The sequence below is a fragment of the Taeniopygia guttata genome, chromosome 1 (genome assembly GCF_048771995.1).
Source record: "Taeniopygia guttata chromosome 1, bTaeGut7.mat, whole genome shotgun sequence".
In the NCBI taxonomy this organism is placed as follows: Eukaryota; Metazoa; Chordata; class Aves; order Passeriformes; family Estrildidae; genus Taeniopygia; species Taeniopygia guttata.
Window position 1 is genome coordinate 18,205,750 of NC_133024.1, and position 26,856 is coordinate 18,232,605.

Sequence of the window (26,856 nt, forward strand, 5' to 3'; positions counted from 1 at the left end):
GCTTCACCTCAACATCCCCTAACCCTTGAAGCAAGTTTCCAAGGCCCAGATGCTTGGCTTCATTTCCATCACCACCTCTTTTCCATTCAGATCCCAACAATTTCACACTGAAATTCAATTCAAAATAATTTCTTGGGCAGTTTCCGACATTGCTTTAAAGTGATTTAATCAAATCCTGCTTCAGTGACAGCATTGCCACTTTTCCTCATTCAACAGAATTTACAATTAAATTGTGAATTCTCTTGTTCATTTGTTCATCACGTGTACACAGCTTTCATCATGTCTCCTGCCTGGCTGGAATTCCTCCAGGATTTTTCTGACACCCAGAATTCAGATTCTGCCTTTTTCTGCCAAGATACCGAGGGCTTTGCATTTCCACCAACTCCGCTGTTCTCTCTCCCTGTTTCCTGTGGGAATCTCCTCCTGGACCAGCCTACCTATTGGCTTCTGGGCATTCCCTAAGTCTTCCAAATATCGTTCATCCTCTGTGTTTATGTTCTCAATTATTACTTGTCTTTCAACACTGACATTTATGATTCCAGTGCTCCACTTCAGACTTCTCTTATCTTGCCATACAACCCAGTTTTTCTCTACACACTCTTCTGATCATTCTTACCCCAGCCAGGCATTTCTGTATTTCCATTTTCCACACCAACTGTCTGGTCCATCTCTTCAATCTCCATTTTAATTTCCCCCCCATCCCCCCCCCTTCAATTTCTAGCACTTCCCACCTCTGTTTCTCTGTCTTGGCCTCCTAAGACAAAACTTGATCAGCCATTACCATAATCTCATTTTTTATGCTGTTCCACAGCTCTTCACCATTCACTTCTTCTTTCACCAGGGACAAAATTCCACCCCCCAGATGCTTTGTTTTCTTTCCTGTATCTGGCTCTTTCCATCTGTGCTTATCGTAGATCTTCATCCCTGACACTTTTTTGGTTGCTCTCAGCTCTGCTGCTGCCAACACTCACTCGAGCTCTGGAGGGAACTCTGGGAGAGAGGAAGCCCTCGACAGCCCCAGGAACATTCCCTGATTTACTGCAAACTCCCTCTGGATTGCCAATCCTTGTTCACTGTCAGGTGCAATTCACTGAGCCTTTAGAGGATGGGGTTTATTCAGAGACTGAACTTTATACTCATTCAGTAAAATAATCAGGAACTTCAGAACTAACTATTTTAGCAGGGCTAAAATAATTTTTTTTCCCCTATTTTAATTAAAACATGCCTGCAGGGCATGCCATTTACTTTGGCATATGAGAACATCACTACCAGCTCAATATATGATGGTACATAATTGGATTTCACTAAAAGTTCCGTTCTTTCATTTAGTCAATTTGAGAAACTAATTATTACTGGTCTTTTGTTCCAGGTATTCACAACTTTGATGCAAGGACAAAAAGCATTCAGAATATAAATAGGAGGACAGAGACAATACTGTTCACTTAAGGGGGAACAAATCCAGCCTGCTTTAGTGGAGTCTTCCCCCCATGACATTTTTACTGCCCAAAATTCCCATAAATCCCATCACCAAGATGCCACAATACTGCTTCCACTTTCTCTCTCAGGATTGTGTTTCTCCAACATCCCACAGGCACATCACCAGGAGTACATCCTGAAACTGTGGCTGCCCCATCCCTGGAATTGTTCCAGACCAGGTTGGAAAGGGCTTGGAGCAACCTGGGATAGTGGAAGGTGCCCCTGCCCATGAGCTTTAAGGTTCCTTCCAATCCAAACCATTCTACAATTTTATGGTAACACAGATGTTCCTCTCACACCTCCTTTGCAACTCCTTGATGAATGCAGGTGATGAAAGGACACTTGGTGATTTACACAGCCAGAGACATGCCCTGGCTCCAGCTCACCACACACAGGCCCTTACAGGCAACTCACATCAGCCTCAGCCTTTTCCAAAAATTAATAGGCACTTAAAAAAATAAGAAAAGGAAGCAGTAATAAAAAATTATAACAAATTACCTTTCAAAAGTCAGTTCCAAAATGCTGATTTTTCTTATTTACATCATTATCATACCTAAAAGAAAACACATTTTCTCCTTCTCTCGCACAGAATTATATGATTAATTTAGCACATAATTAACACACGTTTGTCAGCTCCTTGTTTCACTGTAGGCCTCCAGCCCAATATTTTCTGTACAGCTACACAGATAGAGGCACCATTCATTATTCAAAGGTTTCTTTGCTGCACACCAAAGATGTTCTGGTAAATAACAGTTTTGGACTCATTACAAGGTGAGCCGTGTTTGAGTTTCCAATCATCACAGGTAACTCAGTTATTAATTCTTAAAATATTTTTGCTCTTTGCATATTATTCAGAGTTCTGCAGAGAAAAATCTTTGCTTCAAGTCATAGGGAGAAGAGGAAAAAGAAATTAATTGTAAATTATCAGCTGCTCCTGGGAGACAGAGACACTGCAGTGTGCCAAGTCAAATTAATCCCAGACACAAAGATGTGAATAAAGCTTTAAAACTGAGATCAAGCAGGAAAATTAAATAGATCATTCAGAAAAAAATAAAACTAACTTCATTTGGTACTGTATTTTACACACTGGCCGATGTGTGCTTAAAATTCCACGGTTTTGCAAAGGAAAATGCTCTTCACATGAATGCCTGAAGCCAAAAAGAAGCCAGTGCTGACACAGAGCCTGTAGAGTGCAGATGGGCTCTCTCAAGTCTTGTTTTAAGCAAACACATCAAGAGCAAATTTCTGCTAAGTAAAACCAATGAAATCTGGTTTAAAAAGATCTGAAACAGAATCAGGACCAAAGTGAACTGCATTCATATTTAAATCAGCATTGGTAGATAATAGATTTTTAAAAACAACTTTTATTTAGCCCAGGGCAACCTTCGAATTTGCAGTCTGGGCTCATCTCTCCACTCCAACCTTTTTTAATCACTATTTTTTTTTTAAATAAATCCTGTGTTTCTGAACACAACACATCAAGCTCAGCTCTGATGTGACTTGTTAGCTTCTACAGGGCTGGGTCATTAGCAAACATTTATATATTGTTGCAAATTTACATAGTGCTGTACAAACACAGAAGGAAACATTCCTTACCTGAGAGCACTTAGAATACAAATAAACTCCCCCCCCCAATAACCAGGGTAAATCAGAGTTTGGTGTGACCTGCCAGCTGCAGAAATCGGGGGCACAGAAAATGATCACTGAGGGCAAAATAGGCAAGAAATTGAGAGAAGTGAACTAAAACCTTGTGGAAAGTTAATACACAAGGGCTTGGTGCTTTACAGCTTCACAAACAAGGAATTTAAGTGTAAAAAATTAAGCAGAAAAATGCTCTGTATCAAATATTTCCATAAATATTGGAAGTAAGTTTCAGTTCAAGTCATCTCATTGCTACATAAGGGATTTTAGTACTTTGACAACTGAGAAAGACATTCTGGCACTAATATAGAGGCAAAAATGAATCAAAACATCCATGAAATATGAAAAAATCATCACTGAGAGAGATGACATCTCCCTCCTTTCCAAATGAGAACGTAATTTGTTTGGGAAAGGAAGACAGAAAGGCAGATTTAGAAGTTAAAAACAAATATAGTGCTGATTAAAGATGGGGAAGATCTACCTGAAATCACACTGAAATCACAACATTGAACACAGCAAGAAAGGACTCACTGAAACCATGAACATGAGATACTCATTATGCGGGCAAGAAAAGGCAGAGATGACCAAAAACTGAATCATCTATGGCAAAGCTTTCTGAAAAAATCAAGGATGATAAAAACAAAGACACCACCTAAAAGCACACTGACAGAATCCCACCTCAACAGCAGCCCATGAATGATTTAATGACCCCACATGCAAGCAGGGATAATTATAAAATAATGTGGCATCATGTGGAATTGATGTAAATGAGGGGCAATTCATGGCACTGAATTGCTTCTCACCTTTAAACAATCTAAAACCACAGAGGATTTCAGTTTGTATCCCATTCTTCTGCTTCCTCTGAAATGTGATCACAGCTCATCCTGAGCTTACACAAACCACTTGCATAAGGTCACCTTGGCACTGGAGCTGCTCTGTGGGTTTTTTTTTTTATTACTATTTGGTAGCAGATCTGCACATCCAAGCAAATACATCTTCCAGACACTCTGAAAGGCAGCAGTGGCAGCTCTTCATTTTGTTTGTCATTCCCCACTCCCACGACAGGGAAATTTCTGGGCACCTTGCCAAATTATATTTAATTAAAAGCTCCTCTGCTTTTGATTCTTTAGTAACTTGGTTACCAGCTCCATCGACCACTTCAGTGGGGAAAGGAATTTAATATAAAAGTGGTTTTCTCTGGTGTTTACAGAACTGGTGACAGTATAATTTGGAGTGGGGAGACAGCTGGCAGTGCAGCTAGAGAGGGAAAACACTGAAAAAGTTGAGATAGAAAAAGCCCAAATCAATGGAGCACACTGATGCTATAAAAATGATATTTATTTTAGTTTAGTTTATTTAGTTTCTCAGCTGGCAAGCCAAAGTGCTTTCTTCAGCAGAGAGGAAGCTCTCCCAGAGTACCTGAATAATTATTTAGTATTAATTTAGAATTAACACCTCAATAATCCATCAAGGATTATGGAAGGCACAAACATGTATTGGATAAGGGCTGGCTAAAGAGTTTATAAGTTGTTGTTATTTCAAGGCTGGGTTGGCTCTTTTTTAAATGGGGGAAAAACATCTCTGGTCTTAGTTATCAGGAGTCTCTGGTCATGGATTTAAACACCTGACATCTCAAAAATGATGGGTGGCCTCCCTAATAACTGGGGTGAAGTGGGATTTATATCCCACAAAACCACCCACCAAGTGACTCAGTGCAGCAGCCAAATGAGTTCCTGAGGATTCTTCCCTGAAAATTGGTGAAGAAAAGTGAATTTCAACCTCACAGATCTGAGCAGAGGAAGGAGAACCAATACAGGTGATATATCTAGAAGAGTTGCCACTGTGCTTTCAGGACAGAATTATGGGATGGGCTTGGACATACACTCACTCAGATGTTTTATTATTTTTGCTGGAAAATGCTTTTTTAAATATGTGGAACACTTAAAGCTTTAGATACTGTGAGGGAAAAAAAATCATAAAATACCCAGAAGTTTTGAATGTATGAGAACAGCAGAATTCCCACAGGCTGTATCCCTGCTGAACACAGGCTGTGCTCCCAGCAAGGCTAAATTCCAGCAGTGCTTCCTCAGCACATCCTAATCCTGCCATGAATCAGCAAACATGCCACGCTCCTGAACCTGGATAAACTGCAAGAATAATCAGGGAGAGACTCTGTCAAACACAGCATCAGAAAGTGGCTGAAAGAGTAAATCTGTTTATTCCTGTTATATACAACGCTGGCAGGATAGGAGCTGGTGGAATTTTACAACTGGCTTAGAGAGGAAAATATGACTGCTGAGTGAAAATGAATTTTTGTGGAGCTAAGAGTATTTTATTTTTAAGGATATGACTCAAATTTAGAGACATTCAATATCTGCATTTGGAAGCTGAGCCTCACTTCAGCTCTGTGGCTTCCCAAGGAGAACACACGTTTCTGGAACTGAAACTACTTCCCACAAGGTTGTTTGCAGCATTTCTCCTTTACAAGTTCTTTGCCTCATTTCTTTACGCCTGACACACATAGGGGAAAAACCCAAACAAAAACAGTAGATAAGCCATATGAACTTGCAAAATATGTGAGGGTGTTTTTTTTTTTAAAGATTCAGGAGCTCAATTTACTAACACACAGCAAAAACCCTTTTTCTCATGGATTTTTCCCCAGAAAGAAGTTTTAAGAAACTAAGGAGCCATGGTACAAGCATGAAGGTCACCATAGAGCAGGTGACAAGACCCACTTCTAAAAAAATAAACACAACCCACCCACCCCAACCCTACAATTTTTACCATTTATTGCGGTGCAATTATTGCTACAGAGGAAAATGGTTTTGAAGTCAAAAATTAAAATTTCTTAATCTTGTATCATGGAATATTGGGTGTTTGGAGTCACAAGGATCACCGAATTCTTTGTTATTTGGAGGGAAAGAACATACATTTCTACCACATATATTCAATATTCTGTATGTTTTTTGTTCTTTTCCTTTGGAACGAGTACAGAGCTCTTTGCAGGGAAAAAAAATGACAGGATGTAGTTTTAGCAGCATGTCAATATTTCTCCAAGGTATTTCTAAGAATTCTTGGTGGAACCTTCAACCAAACCCTTCTGCAGGACACCTCCCAGAAGCTGCCTGCACCATGGATCACATTTCCAGATTTTTTTATGTGAGCAGATTTTGCTTCCTAAAGGTTTAGCAGACAACCTGGAGGCGACAAGAATAACCAAAAAAACCCATTTTGATGTATTCCAGCTGTTTGTGACTCTCCACAACCCCTTTATTATATTTAAGAGCTTATATTATTATTCTTATATAAAAGTAAACAATTTTAGCGTCATTACACCTGATAATAGCTGTGTAATTGAAAACTCTTTTTAAAAAGGTAGGCAGTGTATAATCTGCATTATTCACTTTTATGAACACAGAAAAAATAATCCTGCTTACAAATTCCACTCCAAACCACATTTACTGGAGGGCATTTGTAGAGATGTTTTGCTCTATCTTAGGTGAACATAAATTACCAGGCAAAACAAAATCAGAAAGCCAACACGAGACAGAAAGTATCTTTCAAGATTCTGCTATAAATACAAGAAAACCCCATGTGATAGGAAAAATGCAAATTTTTGGCCAGCCTATTTGGATAGACAATCAAAAAGCAAACACAGATTTATCTGGTATCCTGAAGAGAAATAAACCCAGGAAACCCAGGAGCTCACAAATTTCACATCTCAAAAAATGTAACCAACCCTCGGTATTTTTTTTTTTTTTTTAATTGCCTCTTTATGACTTGTGAAGGTAAAAAAAAAGCTCTGGGCCATATTTGGACACAAGCAGAACTAAGAAAACCAATGCTGAGAAGGTTGTTTTTTTTTTTCATAAATCTGTAGGTTTCTTCCTACTCAATTAGTTTCTGTTTGCAACCAATATGAAACATGCTTTTATTTTTGTTGAAAATATGACTAACTACGCTTTAAACTGCAAAAGGCAGTGAAGAGTATATTGCTAGGGAAATGAGCAGCAGGCAGGATATATGCCTAGCAGAAAATATGCAGTAATATTGAAAATTAAAAAAGGGATAGCAGGAATAACTGTATGCCATCATCAACACAATTCTGATGACTGAAAAGAATGCTTTACATCTATAAATTAAAATGTAAATCTATGTTAAGGTTCTGTTCCTGCACTATACCTACACTGGATTTTCCCCTCATGAGTGTTTACTGATGTTGATGTCACTAACGTACCCATCAAACCACATTTTAAAATGTTTTCTCAACAAAAAAGAAGTTAATTGATTTTAAAATATATGGAAATCTCCCAGTTTAAAACTTGTTGCACTGGCCTGTTTTATTTTTCATGGAAAAAAAAGAGAAGTGATTAATAAGTAACTTAATGAATAACAACCAAAAACTACTAAAATAAAATAGCACCAATCCAGTAATCAAGTGGAGCCCATCATCTATATGGGATCCCAGCCACCCAGTTTTCCAGAATCCAGCTGGACAAGCGTTTTTCCTTATCTAAAGCACCAAGATGTTCAAATGTTGTTCTTTATTCCTCCTACCGCGATGTGGAAGGGAATGACCCAGCTGAGCTTCACTGCTGGCCCTACATACCATGAAACAGAACAAAAAATGTTTGAGACAACAGTTTGGACAACTCTCAGAAATAATCCTTAGGATGTGAAAGCTGATGGCTTTCCCTTCTCCCTCCTCTTTTTTCTTTTGGGAGTGTAAACTGCCCAGAGGCCTTTATCTGTATAAAACTGAACAAGTCACCCACTGTAGATGCAGGGTCTGACACTGAATAATCATTTAGGGGAGATTTGACTTAAACATTCTCTGTTGGGTTGTTGGTTTTGGTTGTTGTTGGGGTTTTTTTTTGGGTTTGGGGTTTTGTTTGTTTGTTTGTTTGTTTTTGTTGGGGTTTTTTTGGTTTTTTTTTTTCACTGTCAACACATCCTGGTTTATCCAGGTCTGAAAGCAAACTTCCAAGGCTGTAAAGAGGAAGAAGGAAGTATCTTTTTTGAAAATAGTTAAGAACACATCTACTTTACCCTGTAAATAATCCCCTAACATAAACAGCTTCAGTAGCCAAGAAGCTCTGCCCAGTTTTCCTTACATCCATCTAATGAACTCCTTGGGTCCAATGTGAAATCTGGATTCCAGGGTTTGGGGATTGCTCTGTAATGGCAAGGATGACAGGCTGCTCCTGCAAACCCATGTTCAGGCCTTTTTACAGTGTGAACACAAGTTCATGTGTTTAATTATTGAACAGTAAATAAAACTAGCTCTTCTCTCTTATTTTTTTTTAATTTCTTTAACCAGTGGAGACCTTTTCAACAATAAAATTAAGGTCTGAGACACAGAAAAGCGAAAATAACTTTTCAGAAATGTCACTACCTAAAATACAGTCACATATAGCCCAAAACCACTTTAGTTACTGTGCAGGAGGTGCAATCAAACAGTTTTTCAAAGTCCCAGAGAAGAAAAAGGAACACCATCTCCTATGAATTACCTCTGTGTGCCCAACTTTTGACAACCAGCTGAACCAGTTGAATTGGGGAAAATTTAATCGGGTGAATTAACCAACTGAAATTTACACAGACTTACACTCTCCATACTTCTATTTCTACATGAGCTAATTTTTTTAGACCAACATTTTCTTTTTAATTACACTCTCCTGAGTACCATTTTCAGGCAAACTGGTGATTGCTGCTTTACCCTAAGTTATGGTCTTTTGATTGTAAGAGAGAAAGTGGCATTAGAAAGTATTGTTAGGTAAAGAGGCAGAGTTCTATTGGATACAAAAGATTTTTTTTTTCAATTGATGGCTAGAACAAATGCAGGGCTAACAGAGAAGGTGCAGAAATGCAAATAAAAGCAAAAGAAAGTTAAGAGGTAAACAGCTTTTGAGTTGTTTATGGCCTGCTAGAAAATACAAGGAAGGGATGATGGGTGATGTTCATGCATCAAATATTTGCCTTCTTACCTAGAAGCTTTAGGGATTTAAAAATCCCCAAACAAACACCCCCAAACCCACATCCAGAGTGTTCCTGGGTGTACTGACTGCTTGTAGATCCCTGCACAGCCAGCAGTGGTCTGCAAACCAGGGATGCATTTCCTGAGGAACTGACAGCATCCCAAAAGCTGGGAGGAGAGCATGGCACCACCATTACCAGGGGACTGGAAAATGGAGCGGGGAAAACAGCCAAGGAGGCAGCTCAGGCAGGGCCTGGGTTATCTCTGAGAACAATGACATGTTTTTCCTGAGGGATGCAGTATGGGAACCAAGATGCTTAACGATTTTCCAAGTTTCAAAGGGATAAGGGCCTCACCAAACTACAGCTTGGTCAAGGAGGTTGGAACGGCAATCTCCTCCACCCAAAGAACTCTGAGATGTGTGTGAGGCGTGCCAAGCTAGGAAATGAAAGAGTATTGCATTCCCAGGACAAGACAGAAGGAAAGAGGTGGAAAAGGAGCCCACAGAGAGGTGGAGCAGCCTTGGCTGGCAGGGACTCGTGACTCAGCTGCTGCTGCTGCTACTTCAAGAGGCCCAAAGTTTCCACTGTGCATATTTTGAAAGCCTTGAGTTGTGACTGGCCTGCCCTCTGGGCAGCGGCTGGGAAGGATGTCTGAAGGGCTGGATGTGTTGGAAAAGAACTGAAACAGTGAGGTAGCTTGAGAAAAACTGAGGTGGCAGGGGAAAAACGATGCCCACAGAAGCAACCCCACGGGCTGCAGGATCCGCTGCCGGGCACACTGCTGGGGCTGCATGGCCAAGTAAAGAGCAGCTCTGAAGAATAAAGTTTTTCATCTGCAAGCAGAACCACTTACAAGGATCCAAATTCCAGGCCCTGGATGCTTCTGAGCACAGTAATCGGAAAGAAAAATAACTGCTAAAAGCAGGCTCAGAGAAACTCGCTTGCATCAGTTCAGCAAAAAATGGGGTTTCTTTATGAAGGGCTTTCTTTGTAGGAATAGAGTAATTCTAAGCTTAGCAGCCCCTTTATAAGGAACTAGATGTTTTCACTGAAAATAGAAGCTGACAGTCCTCCTCTGTTCTTAGAGAAATATTATTTTAACCTAAAGAATTCCATAAAAACTGTAGCAGATAGCTTAGCATTTTTTAAAGACTGCCTTTTAAAATTCTTTTTAAATGGGCTAATGCTGCAGTGTAGGGCATTTTCACTTTTCTTCTAACAGAACAATCAGTGAGACAAGACCAAAAATCAGATATTCCACTTTTTTACCCTACTTTAAGTTCTGACATGTGTTTTTTGGAGATGGAAAAGTACACGGACATCTGAATTCAAAATCTACATAAAAAGAGAAGGTCAATGATAATATTGTTTGGAATGTCACTCATAGACCCACAGTCTTTGTTCCAGGCAAAGTATATTATATTAAATGTTAAATGGACATTTAATATAGAGAATTCTAAAGAGCTTCTTGTTTGGGGGAAAAAAGGGAAACGTGCACTAAGAGGTTGAACTGTGACAAGTGCAGAATAGTATCAATAATCCCATTACAACATCTGATTTGTCAAACTTGTCTCTACAAGTTATTCTAAAATTCACAATAGTGTTCCTAACCATTTATGAAATGGAGCAGCTCAGTCTTTGTGGCCTTCACGGCCACTGATTCTCCATGCTTTTTTGGGAAGAATGGCCTGAATAGCCACGGAGTCCTACACTTCATTTTCCTGCCCCGCTCATGGATATCCCAGTGCTTTGAATGGAGAACATAATCCAAAGGTAGCACCAGGCAGGTGTTTTCTTTTTGGAAACAGCAAGTTCTGCTGATGTATTGTGCACCACCATGGCTGAAAGGACCAAACCAGGCCATCAATATGCACGATCTCCACGCCAGGCAGTGACTGGGAAGTGCTACCATTTGGGATCTTCCAAAAAATGGAGTTAGTTGTGCTGAGATTTAAAACAAACTAACAAAATAGTCCAGGCTCTAGGTGTATCTGAAATCACAGGCATTCCACACTAAATATGAGATTTTTCAGGGATATGGCAAGGAACAAAGACTTAAAGTGCTCATAACCCAGGTTGAAACACAGGTCTTACTCTGAATTTGGAGTCTAGAGAATCCAAAGCTTGTTTAGAAAACACCAGTGATTATCCAAAAGAAATATCCTAAATTAAGTCACAGAATCCCAGAGTGTTTTGGCTTGGAAGGGACCTTGAAGATCATCCAGTGCCACAGCCCTAAGGATCCATGAGGGAACATCACTCAGTGCAGGAAAAGGCTCGAATGGCTCTGGCATTTTTGCTATTGGATCCAGAGGTTTCTTGGATACAGCTTTTCCCCCTCCCCTAAGCAGATGTGCCAACCAAGCTTCAGGCAGTAACATCCAAAATAAAGTCACACATGAAGATTCTGTGGGTCTGCTGCCTTCTCCTATAGAAATTCCTACAACAGGAAAGGTGGAATATTTAAGTCAGATCTTGGATTGTAGGATTTCAGCGGTCGTTCTCTCTGCACAAGTAAGAAATGAACTCTGCTAAGAGAAAGAGGTGCCACATTCACACAGCTACCACTGGAAAAAAATGGAACTTGGATAAAGACCAGCACAAAGCCTCTGGGCTGGGAGGAGAACATTCCCCAGTGCTGGTGGACACAACCACGGTTTTCATATGCAATTAAACCAACACACTGAATGCCTGCTAAAATGGTTTGCAACACTACCAATAAATTAGTAATAAGGTACCTCAAAGCTCTGCCACACTTTTGAGTGGTGCACATGGAGCACCTCAGGTCTCCAGGGTAATTTTTACCAGGCTGGGTTTTTTTGTTTTGGAATATTTTGCCTGTCTTTTAAAACAGACACAATGATAAAACCAACACTTGCAGACACTCGGTGACTTCATTCCTGGAAAAATATTTCACTCTGTGTTTTTCCTAGTGTTTCCTACAGTAAGTTTGAAAATACAATAAATATTGTATTTATACAGGTGAGTTTCAAAACAATTTGTTGCCTTTCAAATGAATTGCTATCAAATATATCCAGACAGATACAGCATCCATTCAGCTCAGGATAGCCAGGATGGAAATTTCAACTCAATCCACTCATGTACTACAAGTGAAAGTTTATCTGCAGAGAAATCACAGAATGACAGCTAAATTCCTTCCAAAGATAAGCCTGAGATAAAAGAAAAACCTACCTACTTTCTGCATATGGGCTAATTATGAACTAAACTCTCCTCACATGATCTGAAATACAGAAGATCCCAAAAAGATGAAGTGTCCTAAGTCTTAAAAATGCATCTTTCATACACATATATGAACTAAATTCCCAGGTTTTTTAAATTACTGCTTGACTACAAAAGTCATCAATTTCACTCTAAAACAAAACCAAGACATTTCTCTTAAGTAATACAAAAATACTCTAGAGGGAGGTTTAGCACTGCAGCAACTCTAAAATCATCCTCACAGGAAGAAACAAGTAACTTAAGTTCATCTGCTAACAAAACAGCTCCTGAGCAGTCAACCCACGGCTGCTCCTTGTTTGTCCCCAAGTCAGGGACCCACCCTTAAAATCCACAATCTCTTCCTGCTCTCCCACAGCAACCTCCTGCATCCTTTGGGATTAAAAGATCCAACCCATTTTGCCCAGACTGCAGGCAGTGATCTCATGGAAAGCTGCTTGCTGGCTTTGCAGGGCAGGTACCTCAAGTTATTTTTTCCTGCCGCTCCAGGGGTTCTGTAGCTGGGAGGCAGAGGAAAGAATTTGCTTCACCCTGGAATTTTTGTTTTGTGTTCCAAACCTGTTGTAAGTCTGTGTTTGCTAGGCTGCAGCTGTTTTGCCTGGTGGGATTTAGGAATCAACCCAGGTGACTAGGGTTCCATGCTGACAGGGTTCTATTTACAGAACTCCCCAGCACCATTCCCAAATTTCACAGCTGTTCCTGTGCAGTGCCTGCCCTCCTCCTGTTCCTACAGTCACCACTGAAACACTCCAATAAATCAGTGTATTTTCAGTAGAGTTCAGTATCCATTCTATCAAAGACTTGTGGTATTTTGGCTAAAATGTACTTGATTTCTCTCATTCCTTATGAGAGTAATACCATCACCTTTCCAGTCTTCACAGGATAAAGATAAATCAGTTAATTTTCACAAAGTGTTGGAATAGATGATAAAGAACAGCAAAGGAAAAAAAATGAGCCATGGCAGAAGTTACTAAGATATGGTGGGAATGTCTGATTTTAACCCTTTATGATTTTAATCCCCTGAAAAATTGTTCAATAGAACACTGGGGGGCTTGGAACCCTTGTTAGAACGTGGTAAAAGAAATTGTCAGCTTCTAGTTTGCTTTTAAACAATGGAAAACCAGTACATTCTGGCAAATATATAAATAAATTATATATAAAATACATATACATACAGATATAAAATAAATGATGTTGTGTATCTGCTTTATATATTATGTATACACAGGCGCACATTGTATGGACAAAAAATGCCATAGGAATATTGTAATTTTTTAGGAAATATTAATGCATCTATTCTGATGTCTTGAAACGGGTCCATTTTCTAGGTCTGGTGACACACAGGGTGAGGGAAATGGGTAAGGGTGACCATGGTGTCTGCTTACATCCACCTCCCCACCTTTCCTGCTCCTCTCACCCCACCTCCAGCTGCTTTTCCCTCTCACATCCATTTCATCTTATTTAAGGCTCCTCTCCCGACCACTACCATGGATATGAGGAGCTGCCAACGGGACTCTGTGGCTATAAACTACATTAACCTTTCTTTTCTCCACATCTGAAAATGCTTTAGATGTATGAAGTTTCTCAGTGCCACAGATACAGCAATCAACACCGAGTGCCCTGTCCCCTCCTGATGACAGATAAGCTGGTTTTACTGAGCACCCACAGCTCTTCAATGTTAATTTGACCTCTAGAAAACACAGAGAGGAGAAAAAAAACCCTAACAATTACTGCCTCTTAAAAAAAAAAACTGAACAGACACTTCTACTTGTACCTCACTTGAAATGTAGCTCAGGGAATGGGCTCTCCCACCTTTTTTGTAGAACATCAGTGCCTTTAGTTGAGGTACTACAATTAGAAACTCATTAGCATGCAGGGAAACTCAACCTCCTTGAGGTTACTTGCAAATTCCAAGGGGCCAGGCCATGCTGATTGCCTGGAGTCACGTTTTACTCTGAAACAATGATAATGAAACATCAAGCAAAAGCACGACACGACAAGGAAGGTCATCTGTGTGTTCCCAGACTATAAGAGACGGGTCTCTTGAGTTAAAAGTGTGAAATAATAGTAACTGCAGCAAAGATGTATTTATAATCTCAAAAAACCTCCAAAAAACCAACATTTTACCTATTTAACATGCTGGGTAAAGCAGTTTTTTGTAGGTAGCAGCAAAAGCACACATTCAGTAAACTGTTTTTTCACCATAAGAGTATTCTCAGGTACTGATTTCAGGTCGCTTATTAATCACGGAGAACAGCTAATAATAACAATATAAAATTGCAATTTAAATGCTATTAGCAGGCATACTGTTATTGGGAAATGAGAACCTTTCTAAGCTCTCATTTCTGAATATTAAGGTAAGCCTCTAAGCATATATTAAATAATGCAGGACCAAAAATACAAGTGGAAGAGCTGAGTGCAGAATCCCAACTGATCTAGAAAACTGCAGAATTGCTGATACAGTGGATCCTTCTCCCATTTATACCACAGCATATCCTTGAAAAGCCAGGAAAGAACCCACTGGAGATGGGTAATAAGCAAAAAATAGTTCCAGAAACCTTCAAAGGCAACAGGTGAAAACACAATGCAAAAAAAATGCGGACAAAGTAAGAGCAGGGAAATTTAAATCCAGGCCCTGTAATTCATCACATACATTTGCACCACTTACCATGTAATTAGGGGCAAGTTATAAACACTGGGCTGGGGTGTTTCACTTGCCTTTGGACAGGTTCTCCTGCTCCCAACAAAAGCACTCTGTGTTTAGAAACTTGGCACCCAAGTGCAGGGCACCAACCTACATTTTTTTTTTAAACCAACAAAGTGTTCAGTTCTGGGAAACTGATTTTCACTGGCCACCCTTCCACTGCTTCTAACTTGCCAAAAAAAAAGTCAGATGTCAGAATATTCCAAATTCCCTAAGGTGACAAGAGGCATTTGGAGAGAATCTGTGAAAAGGTTTGGAAATCTGGCTTCATAAACTACTGAGCATTTCCAGCTCCCTTTAGAACTGGTTTAAAAGGAATATCCCACTTCTGATGAATGTGATTTGCCATTTATTTGGAGCACAACTTCTCTCCCCAAAAGGCTTTATGTGAAATTTTATTACCACCTCCAAAACAGAAATCCTTTTAGAGGCCTTCAAAGAAGCATCCAACATTGTTTTGGAGCTGTGCACTTATCAGCAATCCAAGGAAGCGATCCCACAAGACTTCATTCATATAAACAGCTATTCAGTGAATCTCAAATGCTGCAGCTGCATTGCTGCAAAGCTGGGGGGGCAGGGTGGGTTTTAAATCCAAGGAGCTGAAAGCCTCAGTTGTTAGGTCTGAGCTTTCCGAAGCGCAGTGTAATTATTTTTCCAACTTATCAGGACTATTCCCTATATGTCTCTGCATATAAAAGACATTCCCAGTGTCTACTGAATAAATGTGTTAAGAACTGGTGTTAAATTTTATGTATTAGTTTAAAAAAAAAATCACTCAAGAACACATATTTTTAAGCACAGGTTCAGGAGGCACCATCATTGAAAAATTCAGGTATTAAAACAAATTTAGTTCAGCTGCCAATGGAATTGATACTTGCCAAGGTAAATTCATATGTGGAGAAAAATGGGAGCACCAATAACTTATGGCACTATTGTCAGTGAGTGGGTTTAATTCAGCACAAATTCCACGTGGTGTAGGAGGGGTTTTCAGATGGGTTTTAGGCTGAGAAGACATGCAGAAATTCCAGCACTAAAAACCCATCCGTCACAGGCACAGGAACCATCTTTTCCCAACTGCCAGTGAAGCCTGGCCCCAAAACGCTTGCTCTGTGTATTTTGGGGGTGATGCAGCACTGAGGACTAAAAGGATGTTTAACATGACATCCTACAAACTGCACTTGGAAGCAGCCTGGTGACAGCTTGTGTTCTCACATTCCATGTCAGGCACATCTCCAGTTGGATTTATGGCATACTGAGCTCCACGAGCTCACTCCCTTGGATTTTATTCTACCTTTCATCTATTTTAAAATAAATCAGTGTATTTTTAATCTGTTGTACTTGGACTTAAGCTCCAAGAGCCTTTACTGTAAATTAAATAGGCAGCTGCCCCTTATTAGATGCTTTCTAATTTTGGACTGGGGGAGAAAAAGCAATCCTCCCTCTTTTCTCACAAACAAATCAAAATTCATTCCACTCCCTATCACAAGCATGAGGCCAAATCCTCTTTTATTTCAGATGAATGGGAAGCTGCTCTTACTGAAGAATGTGAATTTAAATTTATTTTGGATCAAATAAGCCAGAACATTTCCTCTCCCTCTAATTGACCTGATTTTACCTTTCACTCAAATTTCACATTGACTTCTGAGAAAAGCACACAGAGTTTGACTTTATAACAATTGGGGAAAAAATGTTAAAAATGTTTTCTGTACTCGAGAACTTCCCCAAGTCAAAATACATGAAAATACAGAATAGGCCTAAGTCCTATATAGATCAAACTGATTCAGAACTTCAACACATTTTCATGGTAAGTCACTTACAGAAAAGATAAATGATAAAAACATTCACCATGGTAATTTGCTGATTAACAAATTATCCCAACAGAACAATGCCACAGCAATCAAAATTATTCCTACCTGTGCATATTCTTTCTCAATTGCAGCTCTTTTCTGACTGAATGCTCTGAAAGAAGAGCAAAGAAATTTCATTAGAACATGAAGCAAAACACTCCAAATTCAGTAATTTAGTCAAAATCCATTAACCCAGAGAGCAAAACTGTACAAATTCAATAATTTACTTTAAAAGGAGCTTCTGCTGGACAGTTTGCAGAGTGAAAGAGCAACAAAAAAGGGAAATGGTTTGACAAGTGCACATCAGTAGCCCAGCAACGACTGTGTGTGGACTTCACATGTGTGATGGTTGAATTTCCAAGTTTTATTGGGTAAACTCAGTTCCCAGGACTACTCAGCTCCCAGGCATAAATACCATTTTCTTCATGAAAAGCTCATCAGCTTTCAAGCAGTACAGCCAAGTGAGGAATTTGGGAGTACAGAACAGGATTTGACATTATGTACCTAGACAGACTTAATTTTCTTCAGACTTGTTTTGATGAGAGTTATTTTCTTCAAGCTATACCTTAAGGCTATACTCAGCTTAAGGCTACACCATAGGCACAAAAAAAATCTAATTATATTGAAATTAGTTACCCAATAACTCTGGTGACACACCAATAAAAAAAACCCACACCTCAGGAATATCCTCTAATGAAGTTAACTCAATAAAAAGGAGCTCTGGAGAGGCTCCTTTTATTCCTGCCTACTCCATTTCATCCATGAAGAGTATCCATCCACATGCTACAGGCTCAGCTTCCCCAACAGGACGTAAAACAAAAGTTTAAATGCATCATGATTGCTTAAAATTCTTCCCAGACCAATGACAGCCCAAAAGATCTGGCCATATTCCAGCTCCAGCAGCTAAACTTCCCAAATCCCTCTCGTGTAGCCCAGGCGGGTTCCAAGGGCTGTGTGATTCCCATATGAAACACCTTGATAGGAACAAGTGAAGTTGGCTGAGATGCCTGTGAATTAATTTCCTTTGTAAAGCATTCCAAGTATTCCAGCTAATATTATAACCCACTTTCTTTTAGCATCTCCTGTTCCAAAATCCAGTATCCCAGTCAGTCTAGCAAACACCTAGAAACCACAACATTCCTCTGAAAAGACTCACTTTTCTATCAGAAATACAAAAAGCTGCACAAATAACTCCAAGGAATAACCAAAATGTGTTATCAATATTGAAATGGTAGGAAAAAATAGCAGCAGTCTTTGAAAAATAAATCTTGGAATACTTTAGGCAAACAGTTATTTTCCAATTCTCAGCTAACTGCATTTCAAAACATAGAATCAGGGCTTAATTACACCAAACTTGGATATAAAGTTGTGTATTTCACCTGAGCTTTTTCCCCCACCCCATTCAAACCAAATTCCTCTTAAATTAATTGCAAAGCAATAACTGTGACAAGCAGGAAGCCTGAGATATCCCCAAAAACTTTCTACATTAAAAGTTTTGCAACAGAGAGAAAAAACAAAAACATTCAACCAGCCCTTGTGCAGGATTACAAAATAACATGGGAATCAAAGTGACTCCCAAAATCAACTGAAATCTTGGAATTGGATCAACCGCAAGCTTCAGCAGGAAGAGAATGGATTGTACAGCAACACCTCCTTATGAGAAATATTTCGGTTTTAGATTTTGTTCTGTGTTTTAAATGGGGAAATAGTTGGCAAGATGCTGTATCCAATATTTAAATTTGTTTTGCTGAATGAAGAAAATGGTTAAGTGTGGACAGGCTGTCGGGATCAGCTGTCTGCATTCCTCGGAGCCGGTGCTCCCTGCGGCTTTGGGACTGCGCTTCCCTCCCCTGGACCAACACAAAGCTGCTTTTAACCTTGGGACAGCTCATACAGCAACCCTTCTATGACAACTATGAATGGATTACAAAACACGATGAAAGAGGAGACTGAAGTCAACACATTTCCCAGGAGAAAATTATTTTGAGCAGGGGAAAAGAGACATCTGACTAAGAAATGCATCATAGTTTCTTAATTTGGGCAGCATGAAAACTTTGACGTGTGTATCCAGATTTTATATGCAAAGCTTGGATAGTCTTAACTTTATTGTCCTTCACGATGGACTTTCAAATCCAGTCATAGAAGGAAACATTTGTTTCCAAGGTGCAATAAAATGTTCTTTAACTACTGGTAACTTTTTGCAACATGAGTCAGTGAGTCTGCAAGAAAGCAGAAATATTGTTTCATGGTTTTTTAAACTAGGGAGAATTATAACGTATTTTTACACCTTTTTTACACCTTTTTCTCAAAGTAACCATTAACTAAGTGCAGGAAACACCAGACTTGCACTCCCCAAAAAGGCACTTTAGTTTGAGGACAGTAATTCCTAAATATCTCGTTTATCCTGTCAGTGTTAAAGCAATACATTTATTTCCTTCTCCCCATTTTCGCTCAGGCTCTGTGAGACCATGGAATGCTAAGAGAGCAGGAGAAAGGAAACTTCTCTTCCTGCTATCCCCACTTTGCTAGTGACACTTTTTCTAGTGTTGAGCCCTCACTGCAAATTCCCAACCCCAAATTTCAACCACTGGCATGTATTTCCATCACTCATATCCATTAAAGCTAACAGATGCTATGAAATACTGAGATATCTTTTTATACTCCCATTGTAGAAGAGCATAACAATGTGAATTAAGGAGTCAGGTCAGTGGAGAATCATATTTCATTACATTTTCCTACAGGGAAACAGGAGAAACAGATGGGCTTAATTATTTCATGGATGTCCACTTGGGCTGAAAATGTGTAAAGCTTACACTTTCATGAAAAATCAATAGAAGAACAATAAAATATACTTTAGTGTTTTATAAGACAATGTCCCATCTGCCAATATAGTGCAGTCGTACAAATCTGAAGATCAAAGTCACAGCTTACACAGCAGAAAGTTAAACCCAGTGACACCCTGAAAACCAGAAAGTGAATTAGTCACTGTATAAAAATTTAATTCCATGCAGAGCTATACAAAAACGTAAACACACACTTCATGTTCAGGGCTCTTGAATAAAAGAAGAGGCTAAATTTGCACCAGTGAATGTATTTCTATTCAAAGGCTGAGAAATTCAACAATGAACCAGGCAAGGCCTGAATCCCATTTGGAACAATTTCTCATGTAAGATGATGATAATGATCAAAACCCCAAGGTATTAACTGGACAATTCATACAGCTCACCTGACACCAGCAGCTTGTGCTTGTGGGTTTTTTGGCTATGAACATTCAACAAATTGTTTGGTAATTTTAATGAAACTTTAAAATTCTTACAATTAACACAAAGTCTCAGAAAATGGATAACTAGTATCACACCCCAAACCACACCTTTTGACTGACTTTGACCTGAAATTAACCCCATCAAAAATTCCCAAAGTAAATCTCCCTAAGAATTGTAGAGCACATTGCAGCTGGGTTAAACCTGACTCAATCCACCACCACTCAAGAAGATGAATCAGTGAATTTTGAAATACCCAAAATTTTCCAGCTTCCCAGAAAGTAGATCAAGGATAATTCCTGACAGCCAGAACACACAGCAGTGGAAAAATATGACTTTACAACTTGTGTTTATAGTGTACACTGGGAGCACACACACTCAGTGTGCAATCATGTCCAAAGTAGTACTATCTCATTTGTTTGGTTGGTTTTTTTTAGTATACACTCACTCCAAAATTTTCCATTAAGAACAGGAAAACAGACAGCTCTCATTATAAAAAAGAAAGGAGCAGCTGGTTTTGTGCCAGTGACAAAAAACGCTCCATCAGCTTGAATCAACCCCCAGTATTGTTGAATTTCTTTCTATTTATTCTTTCTTGTCCTCTCTTTAAACCATCCCGGACTTGAAACAGTTTTGAATGACTTTTAGTGGGGCACAGGGAATAAATAAGCATATTGCATTACTGCTGGCAGGATAAAAATGAAATTTAGGAATTACTGTCCACAAATCATTCCTAACCAATCTCCTTAATGGTAAAGACATGCAGTGAAGTGTTTCTGCCCAGGATGGCATTGAAATTCCAGCCTGCAGTCCCAGCCTGGCTTGCTGCTCAAGGCTGGAATGCCCCTGAACTTGGCATTTGTTGACCTTCCAGAGGTTCCTGCCAGCTCCTGCCACCCACAGCCCCTGTCACCCTGGACACAGCCCTGCCTCCAGCCTGTCAGTGTTCTCCCCCAATTTAACAGGCCCCTTCAACTTGCCAAAATCCCCATGCCACCATCCCCATGTGACTGGAGTCATGGACCAGCACTGATCCACTGACCTATTAGGGATTCCCAGCTGCACTTGGCCCTGCTCCCCACCACTCAGATTTGGGGAGCCCAGCCAACTTTCCAGCCAGCTCTCTGTCCCTGTGTCCCCAGTGTGGCTCTAAAGGTGCTACAGGACTGTGTCAAAGGTCTCCCCAAAGCCACCACGTACAACACAGACACTGCCAGCTTTCCCAAAAGGAAATCAAGAAACTTTTGCCCTTGGAAGTCCATGCTGGCTGCTCCAAATCACCTTTGTGCCCTTCAACAAATGGAAAAGGAGCCTCAAAAATTGTTTACAGGAGGTTTTGCTGTGTAATTTTCCCAGGAATTAAGGTAAAGATGCTGTTCCCCAGATCCTTCTCCTGGCAGTCTTTGAAAATGGGCCCAGTATTTGCCTTTCTGCAGCCATCAGGAAGCTCTCCTGACTGCCATGACCTTTCCAAGGTGACAGGGAACTATCCCACTGCACCCCTGGAGTCCCAGTAAGCTCCAAGTCCTGCAGCTGCACCTGCCCTGTCCAGTTCCATTGGACAGCTCACAGTGCTTGGCTGGCATGGAGTTAATTTTCTGCACAGTGGCTGGGATGGGGCTGTGCCTGGCATTTGTGCTGAGAACACAAAGTTCCAGGCACAGACAACTCAGGGATGTTCCCGTTATTGCTGAGCAGTGCTTACACAGCTCAAAGCCTTTCCTGCTCCTCACACCACAGAAAGGTTTGCATTGGGAGGGACCTTAATAATAATCTTGTTCCACCCCTACCATGGGCAGGGACACCTTCCACTATCTCAGGTTATTCCAAGCCCATCCAGCCTCACCTTGGGCACTTCCAGGGATCCAGGGGCAGCCACAGCTGCTCTGGGCACCCTGTTCCCATCAGGAGTAGGCTGTGAGTGTGTAAGAAATTGGGAGGGGACCCAGTCAAGACAGCTGATCTCAAGTGACCCCAGGCCACACAGCAATAAAAACTGGAGGAGGAAGAGGGAAGAAAGGATGTTCAAAATGATGGCATTTGTCTTGCCAAGTCACAGAATCATTAATGTTGGAAAAAACCTCAAGGGATCATTGAGTCTCAGCTGTGCCCAATCCCCACCCTGTCTCCAGCCACATCCACTCCTTCCTTGGACACCTCCACGGATGGGGATTACAAAGCTCCCTGGGCAGCACCTTGCAGAGCTTGACAACCATATCCATGAAGAAATTCCTGCTGCTGTCCAAGCTGAGCCTGCCCTGGCCCAGCCTGAGGCCGTTCCCTCTCCTCCTGTCCCTGCTCCCTGGAGCAGAGCCTGACCCCCCGGCTGTCCCCTCCTGTCAGGGGTTGTGCAGAGCCACAAGGTCCCCCCTGAGCCTCCTTTACTCTAGGCTGAGCCCCTTCCCAGCTCCCTCAGCCTCTCCTGGGGCTCCAGCCCTTTCCCCAGACCATGACACTGAATTAATGGAATGTCTTTGGAATGCCAGATCCCACTATAAAATCCAAAGGGGAGCAATCCTGAAATACATGGGAGGGGGGAATGGGCCAAAACGTTTTGCCATCCCTTGAAGGAAAACAGGTTTTCTTAAGGAATGCCAACATCTTTGTTTAGTTTAATTCAGTACTTTTATGTGGATCCCCCCTCCCACTTTTCCCCAGCAACATGAAAAATGCACCATAATGAATCAATGTGTACAATCAAATAACTGCTGTTACCTGGTTTTTCATTTAAGGACAGGTGTGTCACTAACAAAAGCACAACTGAATCCCAAATACTCCAGCCAACATAAACCATCCCCGTGGCTCCGTTCAGGGCAGGGGTTGGCAATAAATGCTGAGATAAGATAATACAGCAGCAGCTGCATGGCTAATGAGGGACTCCAGGAATACCCGTGAATGCAGGGACACACTGCATTAATATTCCCTCCCCGTGTCCAGCAGACACAAAGACAACATACCTGGAGCAATAATGAATCTACAGGAATTATTCATCATGACAAGACTCTCAAACACTGCATGTAATAAGCTCCTCTTCGTGGTTTTTCTCTTTGCTAAACAGAATTACCACTACAGAAATGTATTAGAAGATTTGCATAAAATTCTAAGTGGCTGAAGGGTGAATGATTTTTCAAAACACCACAATTTCTGAAATTATCTGTACACAGGCTGTAGAAAGTGTAGCAGTGCAACAACCAGGTTATTAAAATTTGGAACATACTTCACAGAATCCCAGAATGGTTATGGTCAGTGGGGAACTTATAAAACATCCCATTTCCCACCCTGCCACGGCAGGGGCACCTTCCACTGTCCCAGGTTGCTCCAAGCCCCAGTGACCAGCCTGGCCTTGGGCACTTCCAGGGATCCAGGGGCAGCCACAGCTGCTCTGGGAACTCTGTGCCAGGGCTTGCCCACCCTCACAGGGAAAAACTTCCTCTTAAAACCCTTCCTGCTAATATCTAATCTAAACCTACTCTCTTTTTAGGCCAAATCCATTCCCCTTGTCCACCTTGTCACAAAGTACTCAAGACTCCAAATTCAGAGATTTTTGTACTCTGACTTTCCCTTTTCCCAGCAAAGCTCCTCCAACACTGATCACTGAACATTATGAATGACATTTTTTACTTATACATCAAAAATTTCACCTCAGACAAAGCATAGCAAGTGAAGTTTCACCTTAATTACACCACATAAAAGAATTAACTCCCTTATTACAACTCTCTGTACTGCCAGACCACCACAAAATCATCAGCAAAGTCCCCTCACCAGGGGAATCCAGGTGCCTCCAATCACTTTCTGGCTAACTGTATTCAATTTAGACACCCCCAAATTTCAGTAAAACCAGTGCTGACTATAGCAGTTGATCTGATGCCTTTGCTCTTGCAAAAAGGCAACTGAAGAAATTAAGAAGTTGTAAACACGGAGAAAGTCACTTCCATTTCATTCGCACAGAATAATTCAGGTTCCTTTTCAGCCACTCCAAGAAAAAAAAAATCTCCAGGGCTCACATTACAGCAAATCACAGCCTCTACGTTTGGTTTAAAAAATAATAAACTCTCTTTTGTTCAATGGTGTTATATCATCTGAATGAAACAGATCCCTTCCTAGAAAGATGACCCTTTTATAGGCATGCTGTCACCTGCCAGGTTTATGTTATTGCTAGAAACAGGCAGTTCAGTGCATTTTTATCAAGGAGCAAAAGTTCCATGCCAGTTTGAATATCAGCACTGCCACTATTGCCTTTCCTGCTGAAGACTTTGTACCACCTATTAAATAAACTCCACAAGAAGTCACTGTACTGTGTTGGGCATTTAACAGCACTGTTCAAACACTGGTTTGCTGCCTGGATTTTGGGCTGGCTTTATTTGCCTGGTCTCCAATTAAACTTGCTACCTCCCACATTACATCACATCCATGCCCTTCAGCACAGGGAGACACACATGGAACTCTTCCCCCAGCTCTTGTTAATGAACATATTTCTATATCAGAGCATTACCTTGGCTCTTCTTTCCAAATTACATGTCAAGGTTTTCCCAGACATCAGGAAAAGGAAAGATTTCCCTGGGAAAGGTTGAGTGGGGGAAATAAAACTGCAGACCTTTCCCTAGAGCCCAGCACTAGGCTGCCTCAGAAAATGTCTTGCTGCTCCCATTCCCAGAGCATCCCTCCTTCCACGCCCTCAAGCAGCCGAGCAAAGCTTTCTTTCTCCTCCCTGCCTGCCCACGGGCCTCACCTGCTTCACCTGCTCAGCCATGAGGGGCTCCTGCTGAATCTCCTGACCTTCCCCACAAAGGGTTGGGCTGTTCCTTAGCTCTCTGCAAGTCCTGCTTAGGAAAACCAAGCTGAACCCATCACTCCTGGCTGCTTCCCAGGAGACTCTGCCCACCAGTTGTGTGAAGGAGAGCTGCCCTCATGACACTGCATCTCCAGCTCCTGCCCTGAATTCTGCCCTCATGACACTGCATCTCCAGCTCCTGCCTGAATTCTGCCCTCATGACAGTGCAGCTCCAGCTCCTGCCTGAATTCTGCCCTCATGACACTGCATCTCCAGCTCCTGCCTGAATTCTGCCCTCATGACACTGCATCTCCAGCTCCTGCCTGAATCCTGCCCTCATGACACTGCATCTCCAGCTCCTCCCTGAATTCTGCCCTCATGACACTGCATCTCCAGCTCCTGCCTGAATTCTGCCCTCATGACACTGCATCTCCAAGTCCTGAAGGCAATTTGTGGCCACAGAAGCCCAAGCCACCGCCAGTCTGGACGGGATTCCGAACACCAGCCTCCCCTCCCACGGTAAGTACGGCCGACGTGGAGTTCTCACACCACAAACATCCCAACACAGTGCAAACGTGGCCTCCAGGCCAAGATTTTTAACAAGAACCTTGCTGGGCAGGCCAAGGTCCCACCAGCTGTGAAAGCACATGAGACAGCAGAACAAACTCAAAACCACCCTGGCGAGGTCACCCACAGCCTAAATTTTTGCCCACAAAGAAGTTCTCTGACCCAGCACGAGAAGCCAGTGACATTTCCTGCTTGTGGATCCACTTGAGGTCTGCCTGATCTCAGCAGACGTGTGAAGGGCATCTTTACAACTCGGGAAGCACAAATATTTGTAACATCAGGAAACTCTCTGCTTGCTGAGTCAAGGAATTCAGCTCTCCTTCCTGCAGCTTGCTGGCAGCCCTCACTTTCTGCTTACCTCAGTGCACTGCTCCAGTTCTTTGGCAAGCACAAAAGAAATGAAGAATTGCCCTTTTTTAAACTTGACTTTAATGTACATACTCTGTACTGTCTCCTCTTTAGGCTGAAAATAGCTCTTCCAAACAGAGCTTCATAAATTCCTGCAGAAAGGGAGTAACTGGCAGTTCAAACATCCTGTACCACAGCAGAGCTCTTCTCTCCTCTACAATTCATTTCTACAACGCAGCTCATGATTTTCTAGCAGTTCTTCCCAAGCAAACAGCAGCTACAATATCCACCCCAGCCCTTTTATAGCCAAGCACAAAGTAATCTCTTGTTGATTCAGCTACTATAGAACATTTTACCACCCTGAGGAGCCCTGCCCCATCCTTCTGCTACACAGAAGATTTACAGTAACTCACAACTGGATTCTCTGTCTCTGCCTTGCAATTAGAAGCCTGCTCATCTCACACCTAAAACTAATCAGCTGTGACAGCTTTGCTACCATGTGTCCTTTGGAATGCTTACCCTTTAAATCTCCACTTATCCTCAACTAAGATAAAAGTCCATGGAAGAAAAATTCTCCTGAGTGTAAACAGAGGTATTAAAGCTGGAAATATTTCAACCAATATTTCAATGTATCAGGATACAGCCAGCTATATAATCAAGGAATCAAAGTTGGACATAATATCTTTGTGACAAAAGCAGGCTCCTGCCTGTCCTGCCAGCATGCATCCACCTACAATTGTTTTCACTCCAGTTTTCACACACAATTTTCAGTACCTGGGTCATTCTCCTGCCATCCCCTCAAGCACCTGCAGGCACTACTGTTCAACTCAAAGGAGTAATAACTCTGCCTTCCATGCCCACAGACAGCAGATAAATGAGCTCCTGCTTTGAAAAACAAGAGCCAGAAAGTCTAACGTTGAACATCTTGACTTCACAAGTCCTCACACACAGAATAGTTCAGGTGGGAAAAGACCTTGATGATCATCATGACCAGCCATGAATGATCTCCTGCTGTTACAAAATGTCCCT

At 41.2% G+C, this 26,856-nt stretch overlaps 1 protein-coding gene across 4 annotated transcripts in view; it reads right to left on the minus strand.

Moving 5' to 3' along the window:
• The window catches only part of FCHSD2 (FCH and double SH3 domains 2), a 121,235-nt gene that overhangs the window by 77,469 nt on the left and 16,910 nt on the right, over nt 1–26,856 (minus strand). For all 4 annotated transcript variants that reach the window (XM_030264090.4, XM_030264099.4, XM_041713807.2 and 1 more), the window contains exon 3: nt 16,948–16,993. In XM_030264090.4, coding sequence (XP_030119950.3) covers nt 16,948–16,993 — 46 coding nt within the window. The remainder of the gene's footprint in view (nt 1–16,947; nt 16,994–26,856) is intronic.